This window comes from Canis aureus, chromosome 1, assembly GCF_053574225.1.
Source record: "Canis aureus isolate CA01 chromosome 1, VMU_Caureus_v.1.0, whole genome shotgun sequence".
NCBI lineage: Eukaryota > Metazoa > Chordata > Mammalia > Carnivora > Canidae > Canis > Canis aureus.
This window is the reverse complement of record NC_135611.1, coordinates 25,143,376-25,161,413: the sequence shown is the minus strand read 5'-3', so window position 1 is coordinate 25,161,413 and position 18,038 is coordinate 25,143,376. Positions and strand designations below refer to the sequence as shown.

The 18,038-nt window shown below is 43.1% G+C and overlaps 1 protein-coding gene across 14 annotated transcripts in view; it reads left to right on the top strand.

The window, feature by feature from the left end:
• Window positions 1-18,038, top strand: part of LDLRAD4 (low density lipoprotein receptor class A domain containing 4) — a 382,754-nt gene that overhangs the window by 197,320 nt on the left and 167,396 nt on the right. For 13 of the 14 annotated variants that reach the window (XM_077893070.1, XM_077893092.1, XM_077893081.1 and 10 more), the window contains one exon: window positions 10,867-11,007. In XM_077893070.1, coding sequence (XP_077749196.1) covers window positions 10,867-11,007 — 141 coding nt within the window. Of the gene's footprint in view, window positions 1-7,353; window positions 7,379-10,866; window positions 11,008-18,038 lie in introns of those variants that run through there. The other variant, XM_077893174.1, reaches the window with a different exon arrangement.

Below are 18,038 nucleotides of genomic sequence, written 5' to 3'. Positions count from 1 at the left end.
ATTTGCTTTTGGTGTATACTTGGGGACTCGGGTTCTATGCCACATTTGTCGTTTATTTTTGTCTGTTTTATAAATGTTTGTACAGAAATAGTATTGGGAAAAGCTCCTATAGTGTCTATGAAATAGCATTAAAACTCCACTCCATGTCCATTTAGTGTATTTACTCTTTCCGGTAATGTGGACAAATAGGAGAAATTGGAGTTTGGAGATAAGAAAGCTAAAGAGTAACCTCAGGGGGCACCAGGGTGGCTCAGACGTTAAGTGCCTGCCTCCTGATTTTGGCTCAGGTCGTGATCATGGGCTTGCGAGACCGAGCCCGGGGTCGAGCTTCCCGCTCAGCACGGGATCTGCCTGAGCTTCTCTCCCTCTGTCCCTGCCCCAGTGCATGTGTGCTCCTGCTCCCACTCCCGCTCTCGCTCTCGCTCTCAAATAAGTAAAATCTTTACCAAGTAAAGGGTAACCTCAGGACCATATTGGAGGGTGTGATTGGTTATTAAGGTGAGACCGTTTACCTCTATCTCCATTAAGGACGGCACGAGATGGAATGGAGTTGGCTTCAGCAGGAAAGCTGGAGCTGGAGGGACAACCCACGTGAGTTCTCCGTGCCGAGGCGGGTGGCTTGGGAAGCCGCGTGAGCTGTCCTCATCGTGTGCTGCACTTATGGAACCACTGATGGTTCACTGCCTATCAGTCCAGCTGACCTGGTCTCCACGCTGAGCAAGTCCTTGGATAGGTCATTGGTGGTGTCTGAGGCCCATTCTGTTGGCGGGGGTGCAAAAGGGTAGCCAGATGACAGCGGAGAGTAAATCTAGCCTTTAAAGGGAGACACAGTTCCATGAAGGTTGGAGCAGAGGGATCATAGGAAGAGGCTTGAGGACAGATGACCAAGAGCAACTGGTGGCCAGAGGTCTTGTGTCCTATGCTATCAGGTCTACCACACAAGGGGGACGGGCTTCCACCCGGGCACGCCCTCAGGGAAGGCTCGAGCAGAGCGACACACTAGCTAATGGCGGAGGGTCAGAGTTCTATCAACCAGCGCTCCACTGCGGAAGGTGCGTTTTAAGACCCTCGTTCAGGTTGTTAATCAGATTGTTTTGAAATTTCTTAGGTCTACCAGAAATAGTCTCTTTTTGGTGATTGGGGAAATAGGCAAAAGAATTCAGGAAGTCCTTAATTTGTGCATGGAACTGTAAAGAAATTCAAAGGCCTGAAATGAGCATATTCAGGACAAAAAAAAAAAATGTCTTGTCTTTGTGGAACTTGAGATTCTCACCTGGTCTCAGGTGTCAGGAGTAGGTCATTTTCTCCAGTCAGACAGAGCCATGGATGGAAGTAGAGTGCGGGGCTGCACTGCAGCCTCCACGTCGCTCCTGTCCAAGGCAGGATTGGTCCTGGGCCAGCGGGAGCCAAGAGGGTTCCCCTGCTCGCTAGTTTTTCTCCCTCTAAACTATGGCGTTTGAGGGAGGACATGGCAATGGCTTTTCACTCACATTGATCCCAGCTTTGGATTTGATTAGTTGTGGAAACCAAAGACCCTTATTTTAAAGGATCTGAAGATCTTCCTCTGGACATCAACCGACATTGAGCATCTCTGGGGTCATGTATGTTGTAAAGGAGCTTCAAGGATTGGCTGGAGTCAGGACGCCCAGGTGGCTCAGCGGTTGAACATCTGCCTTCAGCTCAGAGCATGATCCTGGGGTCCCGGGATCGAGTCCCACGTCGGGCTCCCTGCAGGGAACCTGCTTCTCCCTCTACCGGTGTCTCTGCCTCTCTCTCTGTGTCTCTCATGAATAAATACATAAAATCTTAAAAACTAAAAAAGACTTGACTGGAGTGAGCACCATCATGGATAGGAGGTCATCAGCTTATCCTGGAGGACAGTAGGGATGAATAAGGCCTGAAGTGGGAAGTTTATTTGAGGGGACAAAAGGGGTTCCAAGAAACCAGTAGGGGAAATGAGACAAAACAAGAGGTAACAAACCTTCTTTAACTGGGGAAAGGGAAGTTCTCCTTACGGTAGAGCATCTTATTAACTATTAAAAAGGTATAAGGGTAGCATCTCAAAGTTCCAGTGTGGGTTGGCTAAAGCAGGCAGAGAACACAGGAGTTTATACAGCCATCTCCCCATTGCGCTTTGAGGTTAGCAAGGTTGGATTTGTGGAGGTCTCGGATGGTGTAAGTTTTCAGAGAAGGAGGTTTCTTAAGGGGCGTGTGGCAGTTGGAGGACCCCAGGCAGACAGCCTTGTCAGGCTCAAGACAAGAAAGTGAGCAGTTTTTACTCAAGTAGGAGAAAATAACTCGCTCTGATCGACTTGAGGACAAGACTGAGTCAGCAGTACTGTGAATCAATGAATACCTGTCTTACTCCCTGGCTCCTGTGAGCTTGTCTGTAAATAATAAAAAATAAACAGGTGGAGAACTCCGTGTCCACACCCAGTTCTCAGGGTGCCGGAAGCTGCCAGGGAAGGAGCTGGCTGTTTCCTGAGCAAACAGTCTAATGCTCTAGCCAGACGATGGGCTTTCTCTCCAAAACACACAAGGCTGCACTGAGAGAGAATATTGTGGTTTAGGAATTAGGCCAGATGACTGGGAAGAGACAGATGGAAAAAGCCTAAATATTTATGACATTGAACACTAGGGAGAGAATAATTCCATAAATGAAGACAAGACCACAGGTAATCAGAAACTATTTTGGCTTATAATTTTGACTCACTCTTTGCCTTAAAAAATCTTACATGATTTGCTAGTAATATATTTGTGTTTTACCTCCTTTTTATCTCTTCTCTACCCCAAGAGTAGAAAAGAAGTATTTGCTCAGTTAGAGAAAACCTTCTTCACTAAAGGGATGCCAGTAGTTAATTGTGTTTCCTATAAGAACCACTGGATGAGCTTTTATTTCTGTTCATTGATTTATTTGACAAAGATTTACTGAATACTTACGATATAGCAGGTCCTTTTCCAGACCCTAAGAATTCCTCAGTAAAGCCAGGCAGACAGAAATCTCTACCTGCCCTCGTGTAGTTTATATTCTAGTGGGGGAAAAAGATTATGCATATATTTAAATATAATGTTAGATGGAAATGACATGTGGAGAAACTGAAAATAGGAAAAGAGGGCGGTGGGGGGGATCGCTGGGTAGCTCCATGGTTTAGTTCCTGCCTTCAGCCCAAGGCGTGACCCTGGAGACCCAGGACCGAGTCCCACGTCGAGCTTCCTGCATGGAGCCTGCTTCTCCCTCTACCTGTGTCTCTCTCTCTCTCTCCCTCTCTCTCTCTCTCTAACACACACAAGCTCTTAAACACACCGGACTGCAGGAGAATAATTTAAAGTGTCAGAATACATCTGTGCATGTGCTTAATATTCTTTAATGCCTCAGGTCTCCGAGTAAAGCAGCTTTTTGTCCGGTGACCCACAGGCCTTCTCGGGCCTCTTCCACTCACCACTCCCCTCACAGTTACTGCCAACTAGCCAGTATCCCTTCGGCCACCGCTGCTCCATCCATGATAGGTGGTCAATATGCACTTTATGAAATGAGGTGTAACTAAAATAGTGCTTATCCTTACGGGGCTGGAGCTGTCTGTCTGGGTTTCTCTTTGGATGATGCCATGGGGAATTGGGTACTTTATTACTGCCTTTAAAGTTAGGATTGCGATAGATTTAGCCTTCTAAATCTGTTTTATAAATAAATAAATAAATAAATAAATAAATAAATAAATAAATAAATCTGTTTTCACAGAGATTTTCACAGAGATTTCTCCCCTTAAAATAGGATTTATACTTTCCTTGATTATAAAATCATACTTAAATTGTCAAAGAACTCATGAATTACGTAATGACCCTAGCACCCAGAGGTTGCCACTGTTTGTATTTTGAGCAGCATCCTTTCAAACTGTTTTCCCGGGTGCATTGCATATATTGATGAACACTTTGTTCCTCAAAGTGTTTTAAGGTAGGGGCAGCCCCGGTGGCTCAGCGGTTTAACGCCGCCTTCAGCCCAGGGTGTGATCCTGGAGACCCGGGATCGAGTCCCACGTCGGGCTCCCTGCACGGAGCCTGCTTCTCCCTCTGCCTGTATCTCTACCTCTCTCTCTCTCTCTCTCTCTCCCTCTCTCTATCTCTCATGAATAAATAAATAAAAATCTTTTTTAAAAAAGTGTTTTAAGGTAGCTTTTACCCGCTTGGCTCTAGTGCTGTGCTAAGTTAGTAAGAATACCTTCTGACATTCTATATACAGAAAAACACAGAAACAAATTCATTCATTCATTCATTGGTTTTAAACACAAAAAAAGAAATAGTGCTGTTTGCTTATTCAAGATCTAAAACGGCTTTTATTGATCTTTAAAATGCCTTTTGATGAAAGTTGGGCAATGTTTAAAGTCGCACTAAGAGGTAATCGTAGGACTAGAAGTGTGAAGCCCGAAAATACCTTGGAATTTTAAGAGCACATTTTTCATTTATAGTTCTCAGATAATTTCAGACACGTTAAAATCTTCTTTTCAGCACCTTAGTGAGAAAGATAAGCCATATCATAAAATGGATTGAGTTAAAAAATTTTATTACTATCTTTGATGGGAGGCTCTTCTATGTTAATCTTACTATATGAGCCAATATCCTTTTATCATGTCATATTCATCTTTTTGAAGGACAGCATGGTTTCAGTAGCAACACTTAAGATACAATTTTTATTAAATGCTTGTGGGTAACTTAATTCATTATACAGAATATAAACCTTCTAATTAAATTCCCCTTTGTTCCAAATTTATAACCAGGAGAGTTGGCTCTGTCTCTGAGGGAGGGGAGGGCATCATCAGTGATAGTGTCTTTACATTGGACTTTCCACCTGCTGTGCAGGTAGGTGACCGTGTGCTATGAGGTGAGGCACACGTAACTTCTGCAGATCTCTTCCCTCAGATCTCCAAAGAGATCAGTGCTGCTAACATGTGAGATGCTAAGTCTCTTACAGGTTTACTCAAAATGTATTCTTTGCATTAAAAAATTTCGTAGGAGAATATACGTATTATCATCCTTACGCCATTCGCGTGCTGTCAGAAGCTGACATTTGAGAAGAATAGCCCTAAGGATTAGTTTTCCGTTTCTGAGGATTCTCAAAGTCTTATCTTCATAATTCACTAAATCACTACTTTCTGGTGCTGTCATTCTGGCTTCCTTAATAGAAACTAGTCCAGTACGCTCAATGCACTGAAGGCTGGTAAAGGAAATAACCATATGCAGAGCCTTTTTTTTTCACTTTTTGACAAAACTGATACCTGCGATAGCTTCCGTGCTGTTGTATAGCATCCCTTATAACAGTGACGGGCACTTTTAAGTCTCTGAAGCAGGAGAAAGTCTGTTTCTGATTAATCGGGATGCCTACCGTTATCAGCTAGCGAGGGCTCACCACCATCTACGTCTCTGGTTTCCTTGTCTCTGTGGCTGAGTCTTTGCTTGGAGTTTAATTTAATGGCCGGTTACTAGAGCTCTCTTAAGTCACAAAGTTTTTTTCTCTTTTCCCTTGCATTTTTTTGGTTCATGTTTTTTGTCTTTTATTCATTGTTTTTCATTTTTATTGAACTTTTCCTTTTATGGTAGGTAGACCTGTGCCTTGCTGGGGAGTAGGCGATGTGTATACAAGTCAATAAACATATTGTTGTCATCTCTATGCTAGGAAATGTAAACTTAGGTTGGTTGTGGTAAAATTATTTATACTAATTTTGGAGACCTATTAATTCTTCACCTTTACGTTGCTAACAGCTAAGTTTAATCTCTGTTATTCACAATGTAGGTACATTAAGAAGGCAAATCCTGGTTTTTACTAGGAGCAAAATCCTAGATTTTGATGTCAGAAAATTACTGACTGAGAGCAAATGCTAGATTTTAATGTCAAAAATGTTGGAGCCGGAATCACTCTCAGTTTTCAGGTTTGTGAATGATAGAAGTGTGAACTGAATGAGTCGATGTTGCTATATGAATTTTAACAGAAATAGATATCATAGACTACTTTGCCAATTCACAGAAAAGGCTGGTTTTACAGCTGTGATGTAATACCGTATATAGGTCCTTATTTTGTGACTGAGATATTATATCTGTGAAAACCAAGGCTTTTAAAAAAGGGTGTAGAGAAATTGAGAACAACTTTTTGTTGCCTCCTCCCCCTCCAGCTTTATTGAGACATGATTGACATCATAAGAGTTTATGTGTACAACATGTTAATTCGATACATTTACGTATTGCAAAATGATGACTGCTATCACATTAGCTAACCACCCGGGCCAGGTCACCTGATTACTTCCTTTTTTGGGGTGAGAACATTTTAGATCTGTTCTCTCTTAGCAACTTTCAAGTGCTTTTGTTGTCTTTTAACTAATAGAATGTTGACTCTACCAAGTGGATTAACTTTCATCTCTGAGATACAAGTTTGTCCTCCTGGAATTCAAGATTGAGCATTTATCTTTGAAGCTTGTCCAAGTTTAGGTGTAAAGTATAAAATTGGTAAGCTAGTGGTCCTTAAAAAAACCTTTTTTAAAATAGGCTCCATGGCCAATGTTTGGCTCAAACTTATGACTCTGAGACCAAGAATTGCATGCTGTACTAACCGAGCTAGTTCGATGTGCCCCCTAATTTGTTTTTAATATAGTGGGGGGTTTTTTGTATGTAAGTTTGGGATTCATAGAATCATTCTTTTCCTTTCTTCCTCTCTCACATGGTATGCTCCAACTGGTTATTAGTTTGTATATAATTAGAATGATATTCAGTACAAAAAAAATAATTTCCCCTCAATTTGATAGAAATCTTGGGCTTTATGTTCCATTACAAGGATTTCATTTTTTTGACTCTGGGTAAATCAGGAGTTCTCTCTGGATTATTTCCTCATCTGTGACTTGAGAGGTTGGGCCACTGTGTCTCCAGGGCTGTCTCAGCATTAGTTATGAAGCTGTGACAATTCAAAGTCACAAAATCATCAGAAAGCTTCATGTAGGAACGTAGAGAAACTACAGCAGCCCTTAAGTTTGGAGAAGATTCTATATTACTAAGAGTATATATGTAAAGTGATTCTAAAATCTGTTAGCAGTTCAGAACATTTTTTCATAAGAAACAGAGTTATGGCAGAATGGAATACCATTTTCTTCATTTAAAAAATCCCAATTAAAGAAGAGGGATTATTTAAGTATTACAGATTTTGAAATCATGTCTATAGCTCCTGAAGGAAAAACTAATAAGTTCCCACGTTGTTCTTTTTGTATTCCGTTCCAGTATTACACATCTCAAATCACCATGAATTTGTAGCCAAAATATTTCCAATGTTTAAACATTTGATATCCTTCAACTTCAGAATTGGCAGAAATACCCAACAAGTTCCACAAAGAATGAATGAAATATAGTAAGAAAACATTATTTTTATTCTTCTATCTTCTTTCTCTCTCAAGTTTTATTTCATTGAGGATGTTTTCTGTCGTTAGTGGGTCAGTATGTAGTTTGGGGGTTGCTCACACCTGTGTTCCAGATCTTCTGAAATACCCATTTGGCAGGACAGAGTTTTAGCAACCGGACCTTAATGTCCAGGAATCATCCAAATACGTATTTTAAGAGAGAAGTTTTTAGTAGATTAGCAAGTACCAACTAAATATTGTAATAAAATACTATTAGTGAAAAAGGGGGCTTAATGTTCTCAGGCAGTGGCCCTTCATCCTGGCTGCTCATCAGGGTCATTCTGAGGATCTGTAGTGACAACCGCTGCCCAGTCTGCACCTTGGACCATCAAGACCAACTCTTCGGGCTAGGGCTCAGACATCAGAAATGTTGAAAGATGCACAGCTAAAGTCAGAGCATCGCATCTAGGGTTCTTAGTTTCAAATATCAAAAGAAACTGGTTATTAGCGGACTACTCATGTCTGTACACACGGGAGTTTTGGATAGCAACGTATGGTGGAGACGGCCTTGTAAGTCAGGATCCAGTTGAAACCCTGCCTCTTTGGCGGGGGATGGGGGTGACTGGGTGACAGGCACTGAGGGGGGCACTTGACGGGATGAGCACTGGGTGTTATTCTATATGTTGGCAAATTGAACACCAATAAAAAATAAATTAAAAAAAAAAAGAAAAAGAAACCCTGCCTCTCACTTGATGGAATGAGCACTGGTTATTATGAGCAGCTGACGAGTCGCTAAGTTCCACCTCTGAAACGAACAATATACTATATGTTAATTAAATTGAATTTAAATACATTTTAAAAGCTTGCCTCTGTCGATACCAGTTATGTCACTTTAGAGTTTTTAAGTTTTACTTAGCAATTTCATTCCAGCCTTAGCATTAATCTTTAACACTTAATAGCATCATAGCAATTTTCTAGTATTTTCTATATCACATCTGGAAGTCAAGAGATTCCAAATTTCAATCTAGTTGTTTTGATTCAAGTGGCCATGTGACGGAAAGGCCTTTGGTTGTATATCTAGCTAGTGACTCAACATTGAGAAGATTTAGATTTTTTGAGTTTGAAATTCTGTGGGTTGATATTGATGTTTGTATCATCTAAGAAGTGAGAATTATGTGATTCATTCATTTATATCATCAATAATATGTGATTCACCGAGTGCCTTTTACTTGCTGGGCAGCACCCTAGATGTGGAGGATATAAAGAAAGATAAGTCCTTGGAAAGAGTTAGAAAATCTATGGGTCACTTCTCACATTATTAAAAAAAAAAAAATTCATGTTGTAAGCCCTTGGAAGAGGACTTGCTCTTTCATCTCTGTGTTTCCATGTCTTAATACCTGGCACATAACAGAGAAGGGGCCAAAATATTGATGATATAAATGAATGAATCACATAATTCATTTCCTTGAAAACATTTTGTTCTCTGGACTGGGCCTCGCTTGAACAAGTTGACATGACTGAAGTGTGGGTGTGGTTCCATGTTCTTGTCGGTTTAAGGTTCCACATGACCTGGAATGTGGAAGTCTAACAGCAATGGTTAATTCTTTAGTTGGAGTTTAATTCAATTTAGGTTAACATTCCCTTTATTCCAATTACCATTTCAACATCATCAGCCTGTTTTTGGCTAATGTCCTTTTCATGTTTGGTATTAATCCGAACTCTAATATTTCTTTTGGGAAGAAAAATAAATTATTTTTCTTGACGTCCCTTTTTTCCATCGAGTTAAAAGCCCCTTCATAAATGTGATTTCAAACAGCTGGGTTTTAACATTTGTACCTTATGGGAAGAGCACTTGGCATCAGCAATGTTCCTACCACGTGGCCTGGATCACATTTAGTGCACAAATTTTTTTAACCTGGACACTGTGGCCAGTGAAGAACTTGTAGGACGTGCATTTGTTAGCTGTATGTTCACCTGCTGTTCTAAACTAGGTCAAGGGGCGGGCTGGCATCTTCTAGGCTCTTTTAGGAAAATGCAAACAAATGGGGGAACTCTAGTATCTCTTTCATACGGGGTCGCGGAAATACTTTGAGGATTTACGTTCTGTCTCTTTGCAACAGGTAAAGGGGTTATTCTCTTTGCAGCCCTCTTTGTTGTTAGCGTAGCTGGAGGAGGCCTCGGTGTGCTGATGCCCAGTCTTTTATTTTAATAATGGAATTTTAGAATTGAAGGGACCTTGGATTTGATCCAGGCCTGCCACCCATGTTCTAGGCAGACGAAATAGGGGAGAAATGAAGAGGGTGTGATAGTCAACATGAGCAGGGGTCTGGGATGCTTTTCCAGACGTTTTGTTTTCTACCCACTGACTCGTACATAGCGTAAGAGTTCTGCTGGCTTTTGTGGGTGCTCCTAGGAGAAAGCTCATAGTCAGAATGCGAGGTGATATTTAATGTAAGACGCACATAGCTATTTCTGTGCCCGTGTGTATATGATTGTGTAATTTCCATTATCCTTAAATGTTTACATTGACAGTAATGTGTTAAGTTTGCAAATTTATTTCAAAGTCTTATAAAAGTATATATTCCAGTTTCATATATTGGTTTGTAGGGATTTCAGGGATCCCATGTTCAGTGTGGCCTACAGAGATTTGGGCTGGGCTTCATCATAGTCTTTAAGTTACTCACATGGCCCTTGGCACATATGTTTCTCAGGTAACAGAGAACACACATTATTTTCCTATGTTTTTTTTTAAAGATGTTATTTATTTATTTATTTATTTATTCATGAGAGACAGAGAGAGGCAGAGACACAGGCAGAGGGAGAAGCAGGCTCCATGCAGGGAGCCCGATGTGGGACTCGATCCCAGGACCCCGGGGTCATGACCTGAGCCAAAGACAGATGCTCACTCAACCACTGAGCCCCCAGGTGTCCCTAATTTTCCTACGTTTTACATCATAAAATCAGTGCTACCCCCACCTACTATTAAAATTGCTGTTTCTTAGGCATGAGATGAATGAATACCAGAGAGGCTAAATATTTTGCCCTGAGCTTCACGACATCCAGTGACAGTTGGAAATAAAATATGTGAGCCTCCTTTTGTTAAGCTTGAGATCTCAAGTTCTGCTGGACCCCCAGCTGCTGCTTCTGAGGCTCCCCACATGCTTGGAGGCTTAGAAAACTGCCACAGATGTTTTCAAGCAACATAGGAACCCCATATCTCTGACTTTGTGGGGCAAGTTGTGGAAAGAAAGCACCTATGTTACTCGTTTTGTGGGTCAATGACCACGGGTGAGTGATGTCTAGCAGGCCCAGAGCTCCCCTGGATGCTGTCATGCGTATTTCATAGATAGCCCTCTCTGAGTTCAGTTTTTTTGGGGGATCTGCATGCAGACCCATTTCCCAAACTACCATGGCACGCAAATGGGGAAGGGAAAGGAAACCAACCGAAGAGCATGGAGCTTGCATCGCCTACTTTATGCTCTCTATTGTCCTTTTTCAGAGTGCAAATTCACCTGCACCAGCGGGAAATGCTTGTATCTTGGTTCACTGGTCTGTAACCAACAGAACGACTGTGGGGACAACAGTGATGAAGAAAACTGCCTCTTGGTGACTGAGCACCCACCTCCTGGCATCTTCAACTGTAAGTCCCTCCTACTTACCTCGGTATCATTAAGTTGGATTGTTTTTTGAAATAATTAGGAGGTGGGGTCATAGGGAAATGGAGAGGGTGTTGATTTTGGCTTAAGAAAAGAGATTTTGTGCTTTCACAGAGGGAATGCTTTTTTTTTTCTTTTCGGTATGGAAAGATGGTGTGTCTAAAAGTGGGAAATCCATTCTACTTTCAGAGATGGACCATGGTGCTGTGTTTTAGAATAGGCTTTGCCTATTTATCTTAGAAACACTGGTTGGATGAGCACTGGGTGTTATTCTGTATGTTGGCAAATTGAACACCAATAAAAAATAAATTTATTATTAAAAAAAAGAAACACTGGTTGGATTATAAGAAATAATGTATCGGTTTAGTATTCGTGTTAGTTTCGTAGAAAGTTTTTAGAGTAATTTAAAATAATAATTTAAAAAATGATTTTAAATAAGCAAAGAAAGATATGTAGAGAGTTCATGACTGATCATGTAATTAAAATAAGAAAATAGAAAAGTTTTATATGAGACTTGGAAAAAGATTCTGACCGTGTGTTTTTCTGTTTGGTACTAGATGGAAAACAAGCTCACTAAGGTGTTTACATGTGTGAATCCCAAGGCGGAGGCTTTGAGCGTTTCTTGAAAAGGTGAAATCAGAGTTTGAAGTTCACTGATGTTTTGATCTCATGGTTTTTATGAAGAGGAAGGAGTAAGAAGTCAGCTTTGAAAAACTGCCAGACTTCTCTTAGGAAACTTGTTTTCTGAAGCTCAGGGAAGTGGGTTGAGGATGAAAACGTCTTTACAACAGCACGTCTAGGAGGGATGCGTGCTCCTCTTCATGGGGCCCAACTGAAATCATTTGAGGGGATCCAGCTTCTTTCCCCAGTTTTACTGACGTTATTTTGAGAAGTTATATTTGTTTTTTATTTACGGGTTTAAAATTTTTGTTACGGCTTTCAGACTGTGTAGATATTGGTACTATTGAAATGGGAGGAGACTCTGAAAGAATGGTTTTCTCTGTTCCTGTTGTATTTTTATCTCGAAGGCAAGCTCAGAAAATGACCATGCCTAGTGAGCTTTAAGTCTGTTGTTTATGCTTTTACTAAATCCAAGAGTCTTGATGGTGCAATAGTTCTCTTCAAGGTTTTCCATTGTGTCAATTTGCATTTTCTTACACTGAGGGTTCTCAGAGTACCGTTGTCTATCTATACTTTGAGAAGACAATTAATTTAAGGTTAGGGACATGCTTTCTTGGTGTTTGGTCCATGTGTGTCTATGGTGATGTTTTCAAAGCTCTTGTACCACATCTTGGTCGGGAGCAATAATTGAGTAGACCTGGTCATCCGTAAAATAATCTGCATAATGCCACTTGCCTGGTCCCTACAGTGAATTGTCTGCCTGTTGGGTTGGGATCCTGGCCCAGGCACTCACCTAACAATGGGGCAGCTCTGTGAGCTCATCTGCAAAATGGAACATGATAGAAAAGGGTATTGTGAGGACTAAGTGGGATGGTCATAAATCACTCAGAATCTCGCTACTAGTCCTAAGCACTTGATGTAGGTCAACTAGACTTAAGCCAGTGGGTCTTAGAAGGAAAAGAACAATGTAAAGGCAATTTCTCATTTTGTTTGTCTAGACTTGAGTAACAGCAAACACACTACATGGTAAACTATGGAGAGAATATTACAATTTTGTGCTACTTTTTCATGGGATTGGAGAGTTCTGTGTGAAAACCAGGCCGACCAGACCTTTGGCCCTCTAGCCTGGGGCACTTGGCAGAATTTTCTCTGTGTCTTGAAGGTGTTTCTCCTTCACTTTAGGACAGTTCAACTGCAGTCCTCTTATTGTATTGAATTCCCTCCCCTCCCCGTTCTCCCCCTTCCCTTCTTCCCGCCTCTCTTCCTTTCTCATTAATAGTATTTTCTGGTTTTTAAAGCCTATTTCCAAATACCTTTTCATTCATTTTTAACAGTGTGAATGTTTTCATTTTGCTCCAAGCCAGGTGAAGAAGTGACATCTATAAATGTCTCGACGTTGCAGGTAGCTACAAAAGTTTATCAAACTAATAGGAACCTTAAGATCCTGTTGGCAAGCGGTCGGTCCCTCCTGTTCAGATATAACTAAAACTCATGTCCTTGTAGGTAAAATGCGAGATTAAGACAAAAGCCAGGAGACCTAAGAACAAAGGTTCAAACCATGGCTGTGGCTTCAAGTTGACTTGGGTTCAAGTTCCAGCTTAAGGACGTGACTAAACCCCTTTAAGACTTGGTTTACTTATTTGCGAAATAGGAATAGCTCTCCGCTGTGTAAGGCCACAATGCGAATTTAAGTGAGATAATTACGTGAAACGCACAGTCTGCATAATTGCATCAGTATCATCATCCCTATTCATCGTACGGCCGCCTCTAGGGGTGCTAGACCGTCGTGGCTCGTATCCTCTGTCTCCAATGCCAGGGCCACTCTTCACATGTAACAGGATTTTTCAGGTGTCCAAAGGTGAGTTTGTCTTTATGGATTCTAGATGTTTCCTACCTACTTTGTCCCCCGCTCAGCTGAGGGCAGCTTGCTCTGACCTGGCCAGCAGCCCCTCTTGCACACCTTTCTCCCAGTTCTTCACAGACACCGGGGGGAGCAGAGCTCACTTGTCACATTGGGACACTTGGCTCTGGGTTGGTTGTTGCTGGTGTGTTCTTTGTTGTCAAGAGTCTTTGGGAAAGGGTGTAGCTTTCCTGCTCTTTGTTGACGCCAGATGATCTAATAATGAATATATTTTCCTCCCCCTACCCTACTTGCCCTACTGGGCAAGAATATAGAGTTAACAAAGGATGTGTCACTTCCTGTTAATAGCTACGTAATGAGATTTCTGTTCATGTCTTTTGCCCATTTCATGATTGGAATGAGGCTTAGCGGCTCTCCATTTGAAGGTGGGTTTTAATGGACCTACCAACGCATTCCCTACAGCAGACGGACGGACGCCCTTCACAGAGTCCCAGCTCTGATGATGAAGCTGTCTTTCCTCTCCGCCTTGAGAACTTCAAGTTTTACAGGAATTCTTGTCTGTAAAATGTCACAGTCCAGAGAAGCACATGGTACATTCTCCTGGTACCCACTCAAGAACAAGATTCATTTACTTGATCTGCTTTGTTCCCACCGGTAGGAAACATTCGGTGTTCTGTGATTTGATGTGCTTATGGTAAAGCAACCTGGAATCTTCCGGATTTCCAGATGAGCTAGAATTTGAAGTATTATTGGCTGCGAGCCTGCGCCGTGGTCAGGTGTTTTGGTCATATTTGTCTCTCGTTTGATATTTGCTAAAATGTAGTATAAAGCAAGGTGAGGAGGAACATGCTACTGCGAAGTCGGTGATGCCAATAATAAAGGAGGCACTTACAGTGGCTGTAAGCAGCTTTTTCCTTCAAAACATGTTTTTGGAACCTGGACTGAGTGGTTTCACCTGCTTGTCTACTTCACTAACTGCGGTTAGGCTATCCATTGACTGAGGCTGGTTTATTTTCCTGTTATCCTCAAGGGATCCTTTAAACCCCTCAAAGGGTTTGCATAGACGTGGAGGACTAGGCTGGTTGGTGTTGGTTACCTCACAGGAAAAAGAACTTTGCTGGATGCACTCTTTTTTTTTTTTTTTTACAGAAGAGGAAAAATGCCATCAGCCTAAATTGCCAGTTTTCCTCATCTCTTTTCTCTTGGCTGCTCCATCAAACTATTGTATTCCTGAGCACTAAAAAATACAAATTATATAGAATTATATAGAAATTATTTATTGCATAGAAAAATAAGATTATTTTTATGCAAGTTATTATATTTACAAATAAAACTACTCAGCGCCTCTTTTGATTGTTATGCCGGGAGTTGTGTGGGATGAAGGAAAACGGGTCCTGTTTATCAAGGTAGCGGTAGTCAAGCAGGAAAATAAATATGAATCTAGGGTAGTGAGGGCTCAGCAGCTCGAGTATTTTGTGGTTCAGTGGGTTAGAGAGAACTGGCGTGGCTGGAGTAGGAGTCACAGCAGTTCTCTGGAGAGGGTGTGCTCGGGGGCACCGAGAGGCTCGAGCGTTGGGGCCGTCGGGGCCGGGAGGAGGGGGGCCCCATGGGGGATGAGGGGTGGCGGGAGGACGGGGCCAGGAAGGTGCTTGGGCCCTGGAGGAGAGCTAGTAAGTCCTCTCTCCAGAGAGGGGGCGGCCCGCGGGTCTCCTGCGCTGTCGGGGAGAGCCCCACAGCTCACCGGCCATCGAGGGGACGCTGCCCGGGGACCTGCCTTGACCTCTGCCTCCCGTCACTACGGGGCTGAGTGGCTCCTCCTACACCACATCCTGGTAGGGGAGAGCGGACTTCCCCCGACTTCCAGAAGCCACAACTCAGTGGCCTTGGAACAGCCGCGCCCTCCGGAGCAGATGACCCTTAAGCAGTCGCAGCTAAGGCGTCCACGGCCCTGGAGCCCCTGACCCAAAGGGCAAAGCCCAAATTTGGAACGAAGCGAAGCCAGCAGTGACTCAGAACAACTTTCATTTTCAGCTTCGGTGGAATTGCCGATTAACTGAGGGGATCGAGGGAAAGTGGGGAGTGCAGGGGCTCCCTCCCCAGTGGGCAGGCAAGTTGCTTCTTTCTCCAGAGATGCTCTCGGAAAACCGAATCTCAAAATCCAACGATCTAAAGCCAATACAGTTGTACCCAATTAAGCCAGGATGGTAACGTCCAGACTTTTTAAGAAGGACATTTTTTTCGGCCCAAGGCCATTTAGGGTAATTGCCAAAGGATATAAAATTCAACATATTAGGGCAGCCCTGGTGGCTCAGCGGTTTAGCGCCGCCTTCGGCCCAGGGCGTGATCCTGGAGACCGGGGATTGAGTCCCATGTCGGGTCCCTGCATGGAGCCTGCTTCTCCCTCTGCCTGTGTCTCTCTCTCCACCTCTCATGAACAAATAAATAAAATCTTTAAAAAAAAAATCAACATATTAAAAACTGAGTCGAGTGTCTTTCTTCCCAAAGCAACTCTTCTCACAGTCCTCTCCCCGCCGCCCCCAGCGGGACGGGCTGGCACCTCGGCTCAAGTCCTCTTTAGGCACCGAGCTTTACTAGCCTGTATTCACCTTTGCCACCAACTCCCCACCTCTCCAGTATGTTTGTTTATTCATTCATTCATTCATTTGGTTTTATTAAGATAGAACTGACGTAGAGCACTGTGCAAGTTTAAGGCATACGGCATGAGGACCCGACTGACGTATACTGTGAAGTGGTGACCACAATACATTTAGCAAACACCAAGTATTTTATATTAGGGCCCAGGCTCATAACCATGCAGAGAACCACAACCAGGCTTCGCAAAGACCAGGCCTTTCCTTTTATTTCCCTGTAGTTATTTCAGTAAATATTACCAGTTACTACCATCATGAAATATCCTGTCAGCGTTCAAATTTCTTCAGTTGTCTTATTAACGTGTACGTTGTTTTGTTCTGTTTACAGTTTGCTTGGACGACAATCCAAAGAGGTTCCAAATATTACTCTGTGATGGATTGATTGGCTCCCTAAGAGTGTTTTTACTCTATAGGATCCTACGTAACGTCTTGTGATTTTTCGTGGAAGGGTCTGGGTGGTTTGTTCTGTAGGATTTCCATACTCGGGGCTTTGCCTTCCGCTTCCTCGTGAAGTCACTACATGTGCTCCTCTGTCCCCTCTAATTCCTGTCAATTTGGGGAGACTTAGGGTTGGAGGTTGCATGTGTACAGTGGCTTCATTGGCGCTCTTGTCTTCTTGGTGTCCCAGAGGCACCCTGTCTGCTTGTCTCTCTGTTGTGTGATGATTATTAGGAGGGGTTGCAAAATAGTCGTGAACTAATTCTGCACTTTTTTCTCCATTTATTGGTGGGGATGCTTCTATGGAGTGAACTCCCCATCCACTGTGCGATTACCATATAGTGCATGTCATATAGGATTGGTCTCCACGTAAAGAGAAAGTTCCCTATTCCCCTTCATAGGGGATCGATGAGCTTTTCTTTAATGTGTCATTATGAGCTGAATTAAAACACATCTGATGTATATATGGAACCTTCGGGGAAACCCCCTCTGCTGCAATTGGGCAACCCAACTCCCAGGACTTCTCCAGGATTCTGGATCCCCAGTGGCCTGGGGTGAACGTGAAACTCCAGGAGTGAAGGGTGTCTGATTCCCCAGCACCCAGGAGCCTCATGAACTCATTCCCTCATTCCTGCTCCCTCACCTCAATTCGGTTGACCCTTCTTTTATCTCCCTTGCACTCTGAGCTTCTGACAGCCCTGCACCTCTCAGCCCACCACCTTCTGCCGCACTCAGGGCTGTACTCTGCTCTCCAGCTCCCTCTGAGAAGCCCTCAGTTTGGGCACCATAGCTTGGCTTGGCCTCTACGTAAGCAGGGCGCCTCAGCATCCCTGAGAACCAAACTCCTAGCTACTTTTGCCGGGGTACTTGCTCACGGCCTAGTCCAGTGGGCTTCTTTCCATTTCTAGTTGTACTAGTTTCTGCGGGTGACAAAGCTAATCATCTCCTTTCTGCAATCCTCTGTTCCCTTGGTGGGGGAGGGGGGGTCACAGCATCTGCCCTGACTGGTCTCTGCACACATCGAGCTATTACTTCTCTTGGCAGCCCCTCTGTCGCCCGGGTGCCAGCCCTGGTTCACAGTTCTCACTCCTCACCCTCGCGTGGGTAATACCAGACACCACATGGGCGTCAAAACCATGCCCGTGTTCTTATCTCCAGCCCAGACCAATGTATCCAGCTGCTCATTGGGCCCCTTCCAAGCCTCCTAAACCCGAAGCATCTGAAGCTGAAGTAATGATATTTTTTCCCTCCACCCCAGACAAGTTTCTCATTTGGTGTCCTTTTAAGTGTTTTGCCCACCTGCCAGTTATATCAAGTTAGTCACCGTTCCTCTGATTCCCCCGCCCCCAAGCCAGAAACAGTTTCTCCTACAGCCCGCAGTGCCCTTCCTTAGGTGCTGTCTGTTGTGCTTGGTCATTGCACATGTACAAATCTAGTTCCCATG